This window comes from Scomber scombrus, chromosome 5 (assembly GCF_963691925.1).
Source record: "Scomber scombrus chromosome 5, fScoSco1.1, whole genome shotgun sequence".
Classification (NCBI taxonomy): Eukaryota; Metazoa; Chordata; class Actinopteri; order Scombriformes; family Scombridae; genus Scomber; species Scomber scombrus.
This window is the reverse complement of record NC_084974.1, coordinates 31,234,050-31,253,622: the sequence shown is the minus strand read 5'-3', so window position 1 is coordinate 31,253,622 and position 19,573 is coordinate 31,234,050. Positions and strand designations below refer to the sequence as shown.

General features: G+C 40.9%; 2 protein-coding genes across 2 annotated transcripts in view; both read left to right on the top strand.

Annotated features, from left to right (window-relative positions):
- Window positions 1-797: 797 nt before the first annotated feature.
- LOC133980001 (tripartite motif-containing protein 16-like) lies at window positions 798-2,954 on the top strand. The gene has a single exon (XM_062418558.1). The coding sequence runs from the start codon at window positions 798-800 to the stop codon at window positions 2,448-2,450; it is 1,653 nt and encodes a 550-aa protein (XP_062274542.1). The 3' UTR covers window positions 2,451-2,954.
- Window positions 2,955-16,036: 13,082 nt separating this feature from the next.
- The window catches only part of LOC133979986 (calpain-5-like), a 130,892-nt gene continuing 127,355 nt past the window's right edge, over window positions 16,037-19,573 (top strand). Inside the window, exon 1 of the mRNA XM_062418543.1 lies at window positions 16,037-16,188. The gene's annotated coding sequence lies outside the window, so the exon portion shown is untranslated. The remainder of the gene's footprint in view (window positions 16,189-19,573) is intronic.

Sequence of the window (19,573 nt, the reverse complement as noted above, 5' to 3'; positions counted from 1 at the left end):
TTTAATGGAAATATAAAGCAAATACTTCTTATTATTCATTCCTCCTGTTCATACTGACTATTAAAAGATTCTTTCATAATGTTTACAATGTAAATGACGGAGGACTAAATCCACAGTCGTCCTTCTGTGTAAACATTTATTTATCATTAGATTATTAATAGTGAAGCATCAGTGTTAGAGCAGCATGTTACTGTTGTAGCTGCTGGAGGTGGAGCTAGTTTACACTACTTTATATACAGTTAGCTAGTTTAGTCCAGTGGTTCCCAACCTAGGGGTGGGGCCCCTCCAAAGGGTCAGCAGATAAATGTGAGGGGTGGTGAGATGATTAATGGGAGAGGAAAGAAGAAAAAACTAAGTTCTGATACACAAATGTGTTTTCAGTTTTTGGACTTTTTCTCTAATTTTTGATTTTTGCTGAAATTTTGGATCATTTGAACATTTATTGATGCATACTACATTACTACCTTTTCATGCAGTACTTTTACTTGTAATGGAGTATTTGTACATAGCAGTAAAGTTAAATGTTGAGCAGCTTTTAACTGAGATTTTACTGTAAATGAGGAAACACAGTTTGAATCCACAGTGCGGCTCCTCGTCCTGATAACCGTCCCTGTTCTTTAAACACAACAAGCTCCACTCTGGGATCAGAGTTCCTTGTTCTCTCCCTTCAGGTCTACAGTTTGTAGATGGGTGTAACCAACATGTGACGCAGCACAGAGCCGTCAGGCTGCATTCAGCAGGATCACATGATCAAATAGAAAGTGAAACTCAGACACTCGTTGCCTCTGAGAGCTGAAATGGCGCAGAACGATCAGCTGGACCGAGAAATAATCAGCTGTTCGATCTGTCTGGATCTACTGAAGGATCCGGTGACTATTCCCTGTGGACACAACTACTGTATGAGCTGTATTAAAGGATGCTGGGATGGAGAGGATCAGAGGAAGATCTACAGCTGTCCTCAGTGCAGAGAGGCCTTCACACCGAGGCCTGTCCTGAAGAAAAACACCATGTTAGCAGCTTTAGTGGAGCAGCTGAAGAAGACTGGACTCCAAGCTGCTCCTGCTGATCACTGCTATGCTGGACCTGAAGATGTGGCCTGTGATGTCTGCACTGGGAGGAAGCTGAAAGCCTTCAAGTCCTGTCTGGTGTGTCTGGCCTCTTACTGTGAGAATCACCTCCAGTCTCACTTTGAATCACCTACATTTAAGAAACACAAGCTGGTGGAGCCCTCCAAGAAGCTCCAGGAGAACATCTGCTCTCGTCATGATAAGTTGATGGAGATTTTCTGCCATACTGATCAGCAGATTATCTGTTATCTGTGCACTATGGATGAACATAAAGGCCACGACACAGTCCCAGCTGCAGCAGAAAGGACTGAGAGGCAGAGAGAGCTCGAGGTGAGTCGACTAAACATCCAGCAGAGAATCCAGCACAGAGAGAAAGATGTGAAGCTGCTTCAACAGGAGGTGGAGGCCGTCAGTCTCTCTGCTGATAAAGCAGTGGAGGACAGTGAGAAGATCTTCACTCAGCTGATCCGTCTCCTCCAGAAAAGAAGCTCTGATGTGAAGCAGCAGATCAGATCCCAGCAGGAAACTGAAGTGAGTGGAGTCAAAGAGCTTCAGGAGAAGCTGCAGCAGGAGATCACTGAGCTGAAGAGGAAAGAAGCTGAACTGAAGCAGCTCTCACACACAGAGGATCACAACCAGTTTCTACACAACTACCCCTCAGTGTCACAACTCAGTGAACCTACAGACTCATCCAGCATCAATATCCGTCCTCTGAGATACTTTGAGGATGTGAAAGCAGCTGTGTCAGAGCTCAGAGATAAACTACAGGACATCCTGAGGGACAAATGGACAAACATCTCACTGACAGGGACTGAAGTGGACGTTTTACCATCAGAACCAGAACCCAAGACCAGAGCTGAGTTCTTAAAATATTCACGTGAAATCACTCTGGATCCAAACACAGCACACACACATCTGTTATTATCTGAGGGGAACAGAAAAGTAGAATGGACGGGTCTACAGTCTTATTCTAGTCACACAGACAGATTCACTAGTTATCAGGTCCTGAGTAGAGAGAGTCTGACTGGACGTTGTTACTGGGAGGTGGAGTGGAGAGGGTTAGCGGTTCGTGTATCAGTCGCATACAAGAATATCAGCAGAGCAGGAGATGAATCTCTATTTGGACGTAATGACAAATCTTGGTCTTTATATTGTGTCACTAACAGGTATGTATTTTACTTCAACAACATTAAAACTACCGTCTCAGGTCCTGATTCCTCCAGAGTCGGAGTGTACCTGGATCACAGAGCAGGTATTCTGTCCTTCTACAGCGTCTCTGAAACCATGACTCTCCTCCACAGAGTCCAGACCACATTCACTCAGCCTCTCTATGCTGGACTTTATGTTGCTGGATCCACAGCTGAGTTGTGTAAAGTGAAATAGACAGAAGTCATTTCAGACTTCATGTGTCAGATGTTGTAATTCTTCATGTTTTTGTCTCCATGTTTCTGAGCTGCTCAGAGATCAGCTGACATGCTAATAGTGATATTCAACACTTTGTTTACTTTATGTGTCATTGATATGTTCAGTTTCTTTAAATGTGACTTTTTCCTGTGTGTTTTTATCCATGGAGGCTCTCACTGCTCATCACCATGTTTTTAACTTCTCTTTGTTCTAAATGTTAGTTTCATGTTTGTATTGATGTATTTGTGTCTGTTGTTTCTTAAACAGAGAAAACAGCAGAACTTCCTTCATCACAGATATTTTGTTCTCATCACTTTGTAAATTCATAAAGAAATGTTCAATCAAACTGTAATGATCATGATAATAATCATTAATGATGTTCTTGTACATAGCTGACATTCTGGGTTAAACTAACTGACTGTGTGGATGAAGTCAATCTGAACATGAAATCATTGATCACACTTTACTGATTGGATGTGTGAACAATCTGAAGCTTCAATAATCAATAAACAGGATTTTTATCAACAGTGATCAAAGTGTTTTCTTCTCATTCAAAGCTTGTGTACTTTTACTGTAATACTGCATACTACATCACTCATAATACTGCAGTACTTTACTGTAATACTGCATACTACATCGCTCATAATACTGCAGTACTTTTACTGTAATACTGCATACTACATTGCTCATAATACTGCAGTACTTTTACTGTAATACTGCATACTACATCGCTCATAATACTGCAGTACTTTTACTGTAATACTGCATACTACATCGCTCATAATACTGCAGTACTTTTACTGTAGAAGGATGTTTCATGAAGTATTTTTACACTCAGAAGGATTGAATGAAATCTCTCCAGGAGGATTTTGTTTAATGAAAGTTTAAATTGAGCCTAATTTTCAGAATTTAAACCATTTTCTCTCTTTGGTTAGAGAGAAAAAAACAATTATTGTTGTGTAGTATTATAACCTCTAATTTCATGTTTTCAAGTGAGAGATTTGTGTCATTTAGGGTGAAGTTGGTTCTTGTATGAAAAATATAAATCAGCAGAAAATACTCAACAGGATATATGTTTTAAGCATTTTGATTCCCAGTTAAATGATTTTAATGATTCAGATTCAAACTAAACTACAGTAAAGTACAATTACCTCAGACTGTACTACAGTAAAGTACAAGTACCTGAAACTGTACTACAATCAAGTACAAGTACCTCAAACTGTACTACAGTAAAGTACAAGTACCTCAAACTGTACTACAGTAAAGTACAAGTACCTCAAACTGTACTACAGTAAAGTACAAATACCTCAAACTACTACAGTAAAGTACCAGTACCTCAAACTGTACTTGTGTAAAGTACAAGTACCTCAAACTGTACTTTTGTAAAGTACAAATACCTCAAACTGTACTGCAGTAAAGTACAAGTACCTCAAACTGTACTTGTGTAAAGTACAAGTACCTCAAACTGTACTGCAGTAAAGTACAAGTACCTCAAACTGTACTACAGTAGAGTACAAATACCTCAAACTGTACTGCAGTAAAGTACAAGTACCTCTAACTGTACTACAGTAAAGTACAAGTACCTCAGACTACTACAGTAAAGTACAAGTACCTCAAACTGTACTACAGTAAAGTACAAGTACCTCAAACTGTACTACAGTAAAGTACAAGTACCTCAAACTGTACTACAGTAAAGTACAAGTACCTCAGACTACTACAGTAAAGTACAAGTACCTCAAACTGTACTACAGTAAAGTACAAGTACCTCAAACTGTACTACAGTAAAGTACAAGTACCTCAAACTGTACTACAGTAAAGTACAAGTACCTCAAACTGTACTACAGTAAAGTACAAGTACCTCAGACTACTACAGTAAAGTACAAGTACCTCAAACTAAACTACAGTAAAGTACAAGTACCTCAAACTGTACTACAGTAAAGTACAAGTACCTCAAACTGTACTACAGTAAAGTACAAGTACCTCAAACTGTACTACAGTAAAGTACAAGTACCTCAGACTACTACAGTAAAGTACAAGTACCTCAAACTAAACTACAGTAAAGTACAAGTACCTCAAACTGTACTACAGTAAAGTACAAGTACCTCAAACTGTACTACAGTAAAGTACAAGTACCTCTAACTGTACTGCAGTAAAGTACAAGTACCTCAAACTGTACTAAAGTAAAGTACAAGTACCTCAAACTACTACACAAGAATAGACATCGGTGTGTGTGTTTGTGTGTGTGTGTGTGTGTGTGTGTGTGTGTGTGTGTGTGTGTGTGTGTGTGTGTGTGTGTGTGTGTGTGTGTGTGTGTGTGTATGTGTGTGTGTGTGCTCTTATTGAGTATAAATATTTGAGTAAAGATGTGAGTACATATTTGTTAGGCAGAGTAAACCTGTTGAGTGTCTCTGTGTTTACTGAGCAAAGGAACGTAGATTATCTGCTTGTTTCTTTTTTCAGTGAGTCTCATATTTGTGGTTGAATCAGGTTTAATAGGATTGTGTTTAAAATGTGACTCACCGATAAATGATAGTAATAATGATGATTAATAACTTTATTTATGTAGCACTTTGAAAAAGTCAATAAAATCAATTAAAACATGGAAAGAGCAAAGTTGATAGTTATGATACAAGTCAAGATTATAAAACATCAAATCATAAAATAGTAAAACCAATAATAGACAAAAACATGAAAAAGAGAAAATATAGAATTAAAAAAAGCGTTTTCATTTTAAAAAAGAGTCTAAAGAAGTGATCTAAAATATGATAAAGATCATTATAAGAAGGAATTTCGTTCACTAATCCTGAATATATTCGGGTCAATGATGTTTTTTTTTGTGTCCATGTGGTTTAGTTTAAATTTAAAGGGTTAAAATGTGAAAATAAACATATGAATAACTTGCACACATTCTTTTTTTGTGGACCCAGCATCAAATTTCTGCTTTTAATCCATTTAGAGAGAATATATTAGAGGATTATGGTAAAAATGTCTAAGTGGTGTAACCATAAAAACTTTGTACCAAATAATTCAACTTGCTTAAAAACACTAAATTCTCAATAAAACACCATATCAACTAGTTTGGCATTAACACTTTAACAGGCAAGGCAGATTTATTTATATAGCGCATTTCATACACAATGGCAACTCAATGTGCTTTATACCATGTGCCACTATCTGACCTGAGTCAGTAGATCTCAGAGCTCTACTGGGTTTATATTCTACTAACATGTCATTCATGTATTCTGGACCTAAACCATTCAGTGATTTCTAGACCAGTAGCAGAACTTTAAAATCTATTCTATAGCTGACTGGGAGCCAGTTTAAAGACTTTAGAACTGGAGTAATGTGCTCTGATCTCTTTGTTCTGGTTAAAAGTCGAGCTGCAGCAGAAGGAACTATTACAATGAATCTTTCCGTTATTTGAATATTATAAGACGAGCTTGAAGAAATGTTGACGGACCCTTTTTGTGGACGTTGTAATATTTAAATGCTTAAAAAGTGAAAAAACCCTAGTTAATTTGCTCTAATATTTTACAAGTTTGGTTATGGTGACGTGTTGTTGTATGAGAGCAGAGTTTTGAGAGACAATATTACAAAATCTGAACATTAAAATCAATAAATCATGCTCTCAGATTGATATACCACTCTCTTGATAAAGATAGGAAAAATAAAAAGATGGCATGTGATGGAAATCCAGCCTGGTTCCTTCTGCAACTCTGTGTGCACTTGTGAGTGTGCACTTCTTTTTTGTGGTTGAACAGACGAGTACATGTAGACATATATAAATATATAAATATATACAGTAAAGATTGTCTTGGCGTGTATTTACATAAGATTTGTGCTGACTGTGGCCTTTCATGTAATCTTAGTCATTACACTGATAGAAAGCAAAGCCACTCTGCAAAGTGATTTACATAAAACACAAATGAATAAAGAGACAATTAAATATGATGAAAAGTGCTCCTGCTGCGGTGGTTGCTTTTGATGCAGTGTTTGCTGCTGCTGCAGTGGTTGTTGATGCTGCTGCAGTGGTTGTTGATGCTGCTGCAGTGGTTGTTGATGCTGCTGCAGTGGTTGTTGCTGCTGCTGTTGCAGTAGTTGTTGTTGCTGCTGCAGTGGTTGTTGCTGCTGCGGTGGTTGCTTTTGCTGCGGTGGTTGCTGCTGCAGCAGTGGTTGTTGCTGCTGCTGTAGTGGTTGCTTTTGCTGCAGTGGTTGCTGCTGCAGCAGTGGTTGTTGCTGCTGCAGCAGTGGTTGTTGTTGCTGCGGCAGTAGTTGTTGTTGCTGCTGCAGTGGTTGTTGCTGCTGCTGTAGTGGTTGCTTTTGCTGCAGTGGTTGTTGCTGCTGCAGCAGTGGTTGTTGCTGCTGCTGCAGTGGTTGTTGCTGCTTTTTCAGTGGTTGTTGCTGCTGCAGTGGTTGTTGCTGCTGCTGTAGTGGTTGCTTTTGCTGCAGTGGTTGCTGCTGCAGCAGTGGTTGTTGCTACTGCAGCAGTGGTTGTTGCTGCTGCAGTGGTTGTTGCTGCTGCAGTGGTTGTTGCTGCTGCTGTAGTGGTTGCTTTTGCTGCAGTGGTTGCTGCTGCAGCAGTGGTTGTTGCTATTGCAGCAGTGGTTGTTGCTGCAGCAGTGGTTGTTGCTGCTGCTGCAGTGGTTGTTGCTGCTTTTTCAGTGGTTGTTGCTGCTGCTGCTGTAGTGGTTGCTTTTGCTGCAGTGGTTGCTGCTGCAGCAGTGGTTGTTGCTGCTGCTGCAGTAGTAGTTGTTGTTGCTGCTGCTGCAGTGGTTGTTGCTGCTGCAGCGATTGTTGTTACTGCTGCAGTGGTTGTTGCTGCTGCTTCAGTGGTTGTTGCTGCTGCTGCTGCAGTAGTTGTTGCTGCTGCAGTAGTTGTTGTTGCTGCTGTAGTGGTTGTTGCTGCTGCTGTAGTGGTTGCTTTTGCTGCAGTGGTTGTTGCTGGTGCAGCAGTGGTTGTTGCTGCTGCTGCAGTGGTTGTTGCTGCTTTTTCAGTGGTTGTTGGTGCTGCTGCTGCAGCGGTTGTTGTTGCTTTTGCTGCAGTGGTTGTTGCTGCTGCAGCGGTTGTTGTTGCGGCTGCAGTGGTTGTTGCTGCTGCTTCAGTGGTTGTTGTTGTTGCTGCTGGAGTGGTTGTTTCCCCTGCTGCCGTGGTTGTTGCTGCTGCTGTAGTGGTTGCTTTTGCTGTAGTGGTTGCTGCTGCAGCAGTGGTTGTTGCTGCTGCTGCAGTAGTTGTTGTTGCTGCTGCTGGAGTGGTTGTTTCCCCTGCTGCCGTGGTTGTTGCTGCTGCTGTAGTGGTTGCTTTTGCTGTAGTGGTTTCTGCTGCTGCAGTGGTTGTTTCTGCTGCTGCAGTGGTTGTTGGTGCTGCTGCTGCAGTGGTTCTTGTTGCTGCTGCAGTGGTTGTTGCTGCTGCTTCAGTGGTTGTTGCTGCTGCTGCAGTAGTTGTTGTTGCTGCTGCAGTAGTTGTTGTTGCTGCTTTTTCAGTGGTTGTTGCTGCTGCTGTAGTGGTTGATTTTGCTGCAGTGGTTGCTGCTGCAGCAGTGGTTGTTTCTGCTGCAGCAGTGGTTGTTGCTGCTGCAGTGGTTGTTGCTGCTGTGGTAGTGGTTGCTTTTGCTGCAGTGGTTGCTGCTGCAGCAGTGGTTGTTGCTGCTGCAGCAGTGGTTGTTGCTGCTGCTGCAGTGGTTGTTGCTGCTTTTTCAGTGGTTGTTACTGCTGCAGTGGTTGTTGCTGCTGCTGTAGTGGTTGCTATTGCTGCAGTGGTTGCTGCTGCAGCAGTGGTTGTTGCTGCTGCTGCAGTAGTTGTTGTTGCTGCTGCTGGAGTGGTTGTTTCCCCTGCTGCAGTGGTTGTTGCTGCTGCTGTAGTGGTTGCTTTTGCTGTAGTGGTTTCTGCTGCTGCAGTGGTTGTTGTTGCTGCTGCAGTGGTTGTTGCTGCTGCAGCGGTTGTTGTTGCGGCTGCAGTGGTTGTTGTTGCTGCTGCTTCAGTGGTTGTTGCTGCTGCTGCAGTAGTTGTTGTTGCTGCTGCAGTGGTTGTTGTTGCTGCTGCAGTGATTGTTGCTGCTGCTGCCGTGGTTGTTGCTGCTGCTGCAGTGGTTGTTGCTGCTGTGGTGGTTGCTTTTGATGCCGTGGTTGCTTTTGCTGCAGTGGTTGTTGCTGCTGTAGTGGTTGCTTTTGATGCCGTGGTTGCTTTCGCTGCAGTGGTTGCTGCTGCAGCAGTGGTTGTTGCTGCTGTTGCAGTGGTTGTTGCTGCTGCTGTAGTGGTTGCTTTTGATGCAGTGGTTGCTTTTGCTGCAGTGGTTTCTTCTGCAGCAGTGGTTGTTGCTGCTGCTGCCGTGGTTGTTGCTGCTGCTGCAGTGGTTGTTGCTGTTGCTGTAGTGGTTGCTTTTGATGCCGTGGTTGCTTTTGCTGCAGTGGTTGCTGCTGCTGAAGTGGTTGTTGCTGCTGCTGCCGTGGTTGTTGCTGCTGCTGCAGTTGTTGTTTCTGCTGCTGTAGTGGTTGTTTTTGATGCAGTGTCGGCTTTTGCTGCAGTGGTTGCAGCTGCAGCAGTGGTTGTTGCTGCTGCAGCAGTGGTTGTTGCTGCTGCTTCAGTGGTTGTTGCTGATGCTGTCGTGGTTGTTGCTGCTGCTGTAGTGGTTTTTGCTGCTGCTGTAGTGGTTGCTTTTGATGCAGTGGTTGCTTTTGCTGCAGTGGTTGCAGCTGCAGCAGTGGTTGTTGCTGCAGTGGTTGTTGCTGCTGTAGTGGTTGCTTTTGATGCCGTGGTTGCTTTTGTTGCAGTGTTTGCAGCTGCAGCAGTGGTTGTTGCTGCTGTTGCAGTGGTTGTTGCTGCTGCTTCAGTGGTTGTTGCTGCTGCTTCAGTGGTTGTTGCTGATGCTGTCGTGGTTGTTGTTGATGCTTCAGTGGTTTTTGCTGCTACTGCTGTGGTTGTTGCTGCTGCTGCAGTGGTTGTTGCTGCTGCTTCAGTTTTTGATTCTGCTTCCGCAGTGGTTGTTGCTGCTGTTTCAGTGGTTGTTTGTGCTGCAGTGGTTGTTGCTTCTGCTGCTACAGTGGTTGTTGCTGCTGCTGTAGTTGTAGTTGCTGCTGTTGTAGTAGTTGTTTGTGCTGCAGTGGTTGTTGCTTCTGCTGCTACAGTGGTTGTTGCTGCTGCTGCTGCCGTGGTTGTTTCTGCTTCTGCAGTGGTTGTTGCTGCTGCTTCAGTGGTTGTTGCTGCTGCTTCAGTGGTTTTTGCTGCTGCTGTCGTGGTTGTTGCTGCTGCTGCTGCAGTGGTTGTTGCTGCTGCTGTGGTGGTTGCTTTTGATGCAGTGGTTGCTTTTGCTGTAGTTGTTGCAGCTGCAGCAGTGGTTGTTGCTGCTTTTTCAGTGATTGTTGCTGCTGCTGCAGTGGTTGTTGCTGCTGCTTCAGTGGTTGTTGTAGCTGCTGCAGTGGTTGTTGCTGCTGCTGCTGCCGTGGTTGTTGCTGCTGCTTCAGTGGTTGTTGCTGCTACTGCTGTGGTTGTTGCTGCTGCTGCTGTAATGGTTGTTTCTGCTGCTTCAGTTTTTGTTGCTCCTGCTGTAGTGGTTTTTGCTGCTGCTGCAGTGGTTGTTGCTGCTGCAGTGGTTGCTGTCGCTGCAGTGGTTGTTTCTGCTGCCTCAGTTGTTGCTGCTGCTGTCGTGGTTGTTTCTGCTGCTGCAGTGGTTATTGCTGCTTTTTCAGTGGTTGCTGTTGATGTAGTCGTCGTTGCTGCTGCTACAGTGGTGGTTTCTGCTGCTGCAGTTGTAGTTGCTGCCGCTGTAGTGGTTGCTTCTGCTGCTTCAGTTGTTGTTGCTCCTGCTACAGTGGTTGTTGCTGCTGCTGCAGTGGTTGTTGCTGCTGCTGCAGTGGTTGTCTCTTCTGCTGCAGTGGTTGTTGCTGCTTTTTCAGTGGTTGCTGTTGGTATAGTCGTTGTTGCTGCTGCTGTAATGGTTGTTTCTGCTGCTTCAGTGGTTGTTGTTGCTTCTGCAGTGGTTGTTTCTGCTGCTAAAGTGGTTTTTGTTGCTGCTGCAGTGGTTGTTGCTGCTGCTTCAGTGGTAGTTGCTGCTGCTGTAGTTGTTTTTGCTGCTGCTGCAGTGGTTGTAGCTGCTGCATTGGTTGTTTTTTCTGCTGCTGTCGTGGTTGTTTCTGCTGCTGCAGTGGTTGTCTCTTCTGTTGCAGTGGTTGTTGCTGCTTTTTCAGTGGTTGCTGTTGATATAGTCGTTGTTGCTGCTGCTACAGTGGTGGTTTCTGCTGCTGCAGTTGTAGTTGCTGCCGCTGTAGTGGTTGCTTCTGCTGCTTCAGTTGTTGTTGCTCCTGCTGCAGTGGTTGTTGCTGCTGCTGCAGTGGTTGTTGCTGCTGCTGTAGTGGTTTTTGCTGCTGCTGCAGTGGTTGTTGCTGCTGCAGTGGTTGCTGCCGCTGCAGTGGTTGTTTCTGCTGCCTCAGTTGTTGCTGCTGCTGTCGTGGTTGTTTCTGCTGCTGCAGTGGTTATTGCTGCTTTTTCAGTGGTTGCTGTTGATGTAGTCGTCGTTGCTGCTGCTACAGTGGTGGTTTCTGCTGCTGCAGTTGTAGTTGCTGCCGCTGTAGTGGTTGCTTCTGCTGCTTCAGTTGTTGTTGCTCCTGCTACAGTGGTTGTTGCTGCTGCTGCAGTGGTTGTTTCTGCTTTTTCAGTGGTTGCTGTTGATATAGTCGTTGTTGCTGCTGCTGTAATGGTTGTTTCTGCTGCTTCAGTGGTTGTTGTTGCTTCTGCAGTGGTTGTTGCTGCTGCTTCAGTGGTAGTTGCTGCTGCTGTAGTTGTTTTTGCTGCTGCTGCAGTGGTTGTTGCTGCTGCTGTAGTGGTTTTTGCTGCTGCTGCAGTGGTTGCTGCCGCTGCAGTGGTTGTTTCTGCTGCCTCAGTTGTTGCTGTTGATATAGTCGTTGTTGCTGCTGCTACAGTGGTTGTTGCTGCTGCTTCAGTGGTTGTTGCTTCTGCAGTGGTTGTTGCTGCTGCTACAGATGTTGTTGCTACTGGTGCTTCAGTTGTTTCTGCTATTGCAGTGGTTGTCTCTTCTGTTGCTGTGGCAGTGGTAGTTGCTGCTGCTGTAGTGGTTGTTTCTGCTCCTTCACTTGTTGTTGCTGCTGCTGTAGTGGTTTTTGCTGCTTTTTCAGTGGTTGTTTCTGCTGTCGTAGTTGTTGCTTCTGCTGCTGTAGTTGTTGTTGCTTTTTCAGTGGTTGTTGCTGTTGTTTCAGTTGTTGCTTCTGCTGCAGTGGTTGCTGCTGTGGCCGTAGTTGTTGATGCTGATGTTCCCACAAACATCCAGGACAGCATCATAAAAAGGACAGTGAGGACCAGTCTGTTGTCCATGGCTGTAGCAGAAAGGGGAAGATTTCATTCCATGAAATACAATAACATGATTACTCAGTTAGTAGTCAGGGGAGTAAATGTGTATAGTTATCTTACTAAACATAATACCCAAAGGAGTAATACAGGACAACTTAGATTTTACTAAAGAAAAGCTTTATTTAATGATCACACCTTTTCTATTACATGGTGGTATACCACTGGAAAGTCAATAACTTTTGTGAAATTATGAATCATTGATATATCATCAATGTGAATAATTACTGTATTATAATTAAATGCCAATGGATACTTTAATCAATAATATAAAAAAAAGCATTTATTTCCCCTCACACCAAGCACAAGTCTTATATGTCATTTAGCTTAATGTGATTTTAAAACATTTCAACGGTTAATAAAAGCAAATGATAATTTGGATGAAATTATATTCATCATCATACATTTTACTCAAACATACTTAAATGTAGTGAAACAGTATACATAAATATGTTTTGCTAGAAAGTGAAGTTCAATTTCTCAACTTGAATAATTGCATGAAATAAGAAATTAACTTGAATTTTCAATTCAAATAAACATGATTCAAATTCAATGTCTAGTGACACATATTTCTGCCCGTATGAAACACTCTTAATTATTAATTACTAACAATATACTTGATTATGTAATATTTTTACTTTAACTTTAATTAATTAACTAATTTACAAAACAACAAATAATAAACTGCAATTTAAAGAAGAAAGGTATATTACATTGATTACATGTATACCATATGGCATTCTTCCAGAAGTCATCAAATAATAGAGAATAATGTAATATATTGCTTCAGCGTACCTGTAGGTCTTGTTATCATCAGTTTGATGGGTAAAATTCGATAATGAGCAAAAATATCTGCAGATACGTTAATGTAGATCTTGTGTAGTTTTATTCTCAGCTGTGCCTGACAGGTGAGCTATTTCCTCTGATGTCTTTTACAAGCTTCCAGGCAAAAATGTGACACCTGTCCACTCTGTGCTGCTATTTAAACGAAGTAGGAGAAAACAGGCTGGACTTCTGTGACATCATAGATGACGTTGCCACAGGGTGATTGGGGAATACAACTACAAGTACATTTGTAAACCATCATATTAAATGAACCACACATTTACTGTACATTTCAACAGGTGAATAACAGCCCAGGATGTCTTAAGAAAAGTTAGTATAAGTCCAACATTATAAGATAAGATAAAATAATACACAGTGAATTGCTAGTGCCCATCACAGTGGTATTTTGACATACTACTACATACATTCAGCGTCACACACAATCAATCATGACCCATCATAAAACTACACAACAAAACAAAAACAAAGGTAGGTAAAAATTAAGACAAGTCAAGTAGGTAAAAAAATTAAATAAAAGTGTTGTGAGTGAAATATTGTTCAGTTCAGTTCAGTTCAGAGCTTTATTGTCCCTCCAGGGGAAACTTGTTTTTCAGTGACAGCACAAAAAACATCCAACACAACAACCACAATAGATAAATAAACATTGACATAACAAACATCATCTCAGCATACAGCACAACCAAACTTGATAAGAACAATCACAATTGGAATAAGAATAGAAATGTCAGAAAAGTCTCGCCAGTGCGATTAGGGGTTTTAGAGGTTAACTGCATTGACTGCACCTGGGACAAAGGAACATTTGTACCTATTTGTTGGTGCTCGAGGTAGCCAAAATCTCCGTCCAGACGGCAGATGAATGAATTCCTCCAAAAGTGATCAGAGCTGGACAAGATGCACCATGCTTTCTGTAAAACAAGTCTGTCAAAGATCTGCTGCTGCAGGCCAATTATCTTACTGTACATACTGAACAGACGATTAGTTTGAGACGATAGTTTTTTACTGACAAGTTTCCATAAAACGAGATTAAGCAAAACGTTAAAATGGACTCAATAAAGGATTTATAAAATAAAACCATCAAAATCTTGTCAACGTTAAAATAATTTAGTCTGCGCAGAAAGTATAATCTCTGCAGGCCCTTTCTGCAGATTGTTGATGTGTTGAGGTCATGTGTGTTATAGGAACCAACCATCTCCACAGCTATACTCTTGGTTAAGGTTGGGCAAGCTGGTTTTGATATTTTCCTAAAATCAATGACCATGTCCTTAGTTTTCTGAACATTTAAATGGTAAATGGACTGTACTTATATAGCACCTTTCTAGTCTTTACAACCACTCAAAGCGCTTTACACTACAACTCACTCACCCATTCATACACTGATGGCAGGAGCTACCACGCAGGGTGCCAACCTGCACATCAGGAGAAGCTAACCATTCGTACACATTCATACACCGTTGGCGTAGCAACGGGAGCAATTTGGGATAAGTGTCTTGCCCAAGGACACATTGACATGTAGACTGGAGGAGCCGGGAATCGAGCCGCCAATCTTCCAATTGGAGGAACGACCGCTCTACTTCCTGAGCCACAGCCGCCCATTTAACTTGAGGACATGGCTGTCACACCACTCCACAAAGTCCATCGCAACCGGCCCATGGTCAACCTCTCCATCCATCCTGGAGCAGACTGACTAAGACTGTGTCGTCCGCAAATTTCAAGAAGTGCCTGTTATTGTGGTGACTTCTGCAGTCATTTGTATATAAAATAAATAATAATGGGGACAGGACACACCCCTGTGGTGAGCCTGTAGACGACGTCTTCTTTTGGGATAAGACACTATTTACCCTGACTGACTGAGGCCTGCATGTTAAAAAGTCTGCGAGTCATTTCACCATACCAACATCAAGATTAAAAAAGGACACTAGTTTATGGCATAAGATGGGTGGCTGAACTGTGTTAAAAGCTGAGAAAAAGTCCTTTTATAATGTTCTTTGCTCTGGAGAAGTAGCGGGTGTCTCTGTTTTTTGACATTCAATGTACAGTACAAGTACATCCTGAGTACTTGTCACAACACCTGCCTTTTTTTCAATCATTGATGGTGCGCCATCTGTAGCCAGGCTGACAGCAATAAGTGAGTTAAAAATGTCATTCACTGCTGTGGTTTCTGTCATCTGCACCAACTAAAGGAACTCCTCAGTGACGCTTCTCATCGACACCACAAATGAGAATCGATATGTTTGACATCCCTGATTTATAGTGTCTTTCTGGATGGTTTTATTATCTGATGCAGCAATCACACAGTCATTTCATTTAAAACTTCTTAGTTGTTATAATGACCTGAAAAGCTTTACTGTATGTGAGTAAACAGATCAGGCAGGTCCGGTCTCTTTCTTTTTCTACATCAATTCTAAAACCAATTCCCTTTTAAAGTCAAAGTGAGGTTGAGAGCTGAAGTTAGAGAATTGTTCAGTTTGTAAAGTGGTTCTCAAATTTATTAGATGGTCTACTTTATATACAGTTAGCTAGTTTAGTCCAGTGGTTCCCAACCTAGGGGTGGGGCCCCTCCAAAGGGTCAGCAGATAAATGTGAGGGGTGGTGAGATGATTAATGGGAGAGGAAAGAAGAAAAAACTAAGTTCTGATACACAGATGTGTTTTCAGTTTTTGGACTTTTTCCTTTAATACATTTTTAAATCCAAGTTAAAAACACTTCTCTTCTCCTGTGCTTATGATTGAGCTCTTTAAAAAAAAAAAAAAGCACTTTTAATCTTTCATTTGCACTGTATGACCCTTTAATGATTTTAAAGCAAATCATTTTATTTTAATTTTTCTCTATTTCTATTTTTCTGTACTTTGTTTAATGTTTCCATGTTTTTACTATTATTGGGTTTAATTTTTATTTTTCCAAATTGCATGTTTTTATGTTTTTTGTTTTCCATTCTTACTGTTAAATGTTTGTGTTTATGTAAAGCACATTGAGTTGCCATTGTGTATGAGTATATAAATAAAGCTGCCTTGCCTTAAACTCACTAAAACTAAACTGAAATAAAAAAAGCAAACTGAAAAACTAAATAAAAATAAAAACTAATGTAAATTTCACAACTATAATAACAAAAACCCTGTATGAGATTAGGAAACAATGTGAAGTGGTTTTTAAGGTTCACTTCCTATGACTCAGTGATTGTGAAGTTTCCGTGCTGCACCTGAAGGCATCACAGAGCCTCCAGATGAGAGAAGTGAAGGCGGGTCAGTAGAGTGAGCACAGCTGCTGAGTCTGCACTGGGATTAATTCACTAGTCTGTTCGTGTCTTTAAGAAGAGGAAGAAAGGTGAAAGTTTATGTTTTGAAAGAGGTGAAGCCCCCCCCTTCCTCCTCCTCCTCCTCCTCTTCCTCCAGTTGGAAACCCTTCATACATCCCCGACCTGACAGCAGTGAAGAGCGGGGAGAAAACCAGCCTGAAGTCGGTCAGTGAGAGCAGGGACATCCAGAAGAGCTGCAGACATTAAACACAACACTCCTGCAGGTAAACTCACATTAAATCTAACTTTTCACCAGATGTTATTAAGGTTGCTTTTATTGCCCCAGTTCACAGGAGTTTGGATACTTCTTCTTACTTTAATTGCATCTCAGGTTCCAGTTTAAAGAGTCTTAATGAAACAGTTTTAGCTGGTAGTGTTTGTGTAAGAGGAAAGCTCAGAAACATGCATGTGTGTGTTTGTCACGTTGATCAGTTTCGCTTTTAATCGGCTTCACAAGATGAGAAGTAAAAAAAAAAAAAAAAAAAAAAGTTGTCAAGCTACTGCAGATACACACACACACACACACTTCCTGCAACAACCTTCAATCAATCAGGCAGCTTTAATAATCAATAATCCTGCTGGTCAAATACAACTTTACCATAATAAAGCATCTGTCTACAAAGCTAATGAACAGCTGTTGATGTCATAAGAAAATAAAAAGGTTGCAATTTCAACCGTCTCACCCTTCACAAGTGCATCAATGTTAGGAGTCATTCAGTTGTTTGTGAATGTGGAACAAAGCTTGTTCACATTAGATAAGGCGTGCACAGAGTTGTTGCAGTCAGATGTCTCAATCTATGGTTACACTGGGAACAGATACTGATTACATTTGTCCTTCACATCTAAATAATGTTGCAAGTCAGTTATCTCTAGTCGGACGTTCTTTACTGTGAATGACGAGCAAAAAATAAGCAAGAATAGCAGAAGTAGCAAAAGTTGGCATTACTTCTTTGTTATTGTTATACTTTGCAATGTTATCCAGTGGGCCGGATCGGAGCCCTTGTTGGGCCGATTCTGGACCACAGGCCGTATGTTTGACACCCTTGTTTTAGAGGTTTGGATTTTGAAGTCTGTCCATTTCCCCAGGACTGTTTACTGTATTATAAAAAACTTCTCACTGTCTATTAGAGTGGATACTACAAATATAACACACTTCCAAAAAAAACCCCAAAAAACACATTATTTTTTTTCCTAGGATGGCCAAATCATGCGTCATGCTACTCTGCCTCTGATTGGCTCACCCTGATATTCTTACTCTAACCAGTCTCACTTCTCGTGCCTTAACTTAACCAACCCAATCAATGAAGGTAAGAGTATCAGCCAATAAGAGGCAGGCAGAGTAGGGCAAGTCCTGAGTTTGACATCCTGGGAAAAAAACAAAAAGTTGGCAGAGTGGTGATTTACGGTGGCTCAGCAGTCCAGTCTGCAGGCGTATGTGGTAATAACGGGTTTTTATTTTAATAACTGAAAATCAGGGTGTGTTAGTAACTAACAGAGCCAAGTCCACTTAACCTGGGTTTTATGAATGGAGACACACCTTTAGATTGTGTGTGGAAAACTACTTTACCTCCCAGTTTAATGACAGGAAGAGATTACTAATTATCAGCAACTACCCGGGTCAGCCTGAGCAGTAAAAGTACTGCAGTATTATAGTGATGTAGTATGCAGTATTACAGTAAAAGTACTGCAGTATTATAGTGATGTAGTATGCAGTATTACAGTAAAAGTACTGCAGTATTATGAGCGATGTAGTATGCAGTATTACAGTAAAAGTACTGCAGTATTATGAGTGGTGTAGTATGCAGTATTACAGTAAAAGTACTGCAGTATTATGAGTGATGTAGTATGCAGTATTACAGTAAAAGTACTGCAGTATTATGAGTGGTGTAGTATGCAGTATTACAGTAAAAGTACTGCAGTATTATGAGTGATGTAGTATGCAGTATTACAGTAAAAGTACTGCAGTATTATGAGTGGTGTAGTATGCAGTATTACAGTAAAAGTACTGCAGTATTATGAGTGATGTAGTATGCAGTATTACAGTAAAAGTACTGCAGTATTATAGTGATGTAGTATGCAGTATTACAGTAAAAGTACTGCAGTATTATGAGTGATGTAGTATGCAGTATTACAGTAAAAGTACTGCAGTATTATAGTGATGTAGTATGCAGTATTACAGTAAAAGTACTGCAGTATTATGAGTGATGTAGTATGCAGTATTACAGTAAAAGTACTGCAGTATTATAGTGATGTAGTATGCAGTATTACAGTAAAAGTACTGCAGTATTATGAGTGATGTAGTATGCAGTATTACAGTAAAAGTACTGCAGTATTATGAGTGATGTAGTATGCAGTATTACAGTAAAAGTACTGCAGTATTATGAGTGATGTAGTATGCAGTATTACAGTAAAAGTACTGCAGTATTATGAGTGATGTAGTATGCAGTATTACAGTAAAAGTACTGCAGTATTATGAGTGATGTAGTATGCAGTATTACAGTTAAAGTACTGCAGTATTATGAGTGATGTAGTATGCAGTATTACAGTAAAAGTACTGCAGTATTATGAGTGATGTAGTATGAAGTATAACAGTAAAAGTACTGCAGTATTATGAGTGATGTAGTATGCAGTATTACAGTAAAAGTACTGCAGTATTATGAGTGATGTAGTATGCAGTATTACAGTAAAAGTACTGCAGTATTATAGTGATGTAGTATGCAGTATTACAGTAAAAGTACTGCAGTATTATGAGTGATGTAGTATGCAGTATTACAGTTAAAGTACTGCAGTATTATAGTGATGTAGTATGCAGTATTACAGTAAAAGTACTGCAGTATTATGAGCAATGTAGTATGCAGTATTACAGTTAAAGTACTGCAGTATTATGAGCGATGTAGTATGCAGTATTACAGTAAAAGTACTACAGTATTATGAGTGATGTAGTATGCAGTATTACAGTAAAAGTACTGCAGTATTATAGTGATGTAGTATGCAGTATTACAGTTAAAGTACTGCAGTATTATGAGTGATGTAGTATGCAGTATTACAGTATTATGAGTGATGTAGTATGCAGTATTACAGTAAAAGTACTGCAGTATTATGAGTGATGTAGTATGCAGTATTACAGTTAAAGTACTGCAGTATTATGAGTGGTGTAGTATGCAGTATTACAGTAAAAGTACTGCAGTATTATGAGTGATGTAGTATGCAGTATTACAGTAAAAGTACTGCAGTATTATGAGTGATGTAGTATGCAGTATTACAGTAAAAGTACTGCAGTATTATGAGTGATGTAGTATGCAGTATTACAGTAAAAGTACTGCAGTATTATGAGTGAGATTATAGTACTGTGGTCTATCCTCCATGGCTTTTATTTTGAAGGCATGTTTTTGTAACTTCCTGTATGTGGAGTATTGATTAACTGTGAGTAACTTGACTCAGTGTCTTCTTCCCAAATGTATTAAAGCTCATTTGAGCAGAGCGGGACCAGAAGACTGTGAGGCAGAGTTGCGTTTAGGTGCATCAGATATATTAAACATCATGTGATACTTGAACATGTGCACTGGGGCTGTTGCTGGCTGCCATGTCTGTTGGTGCCTACATGAAACC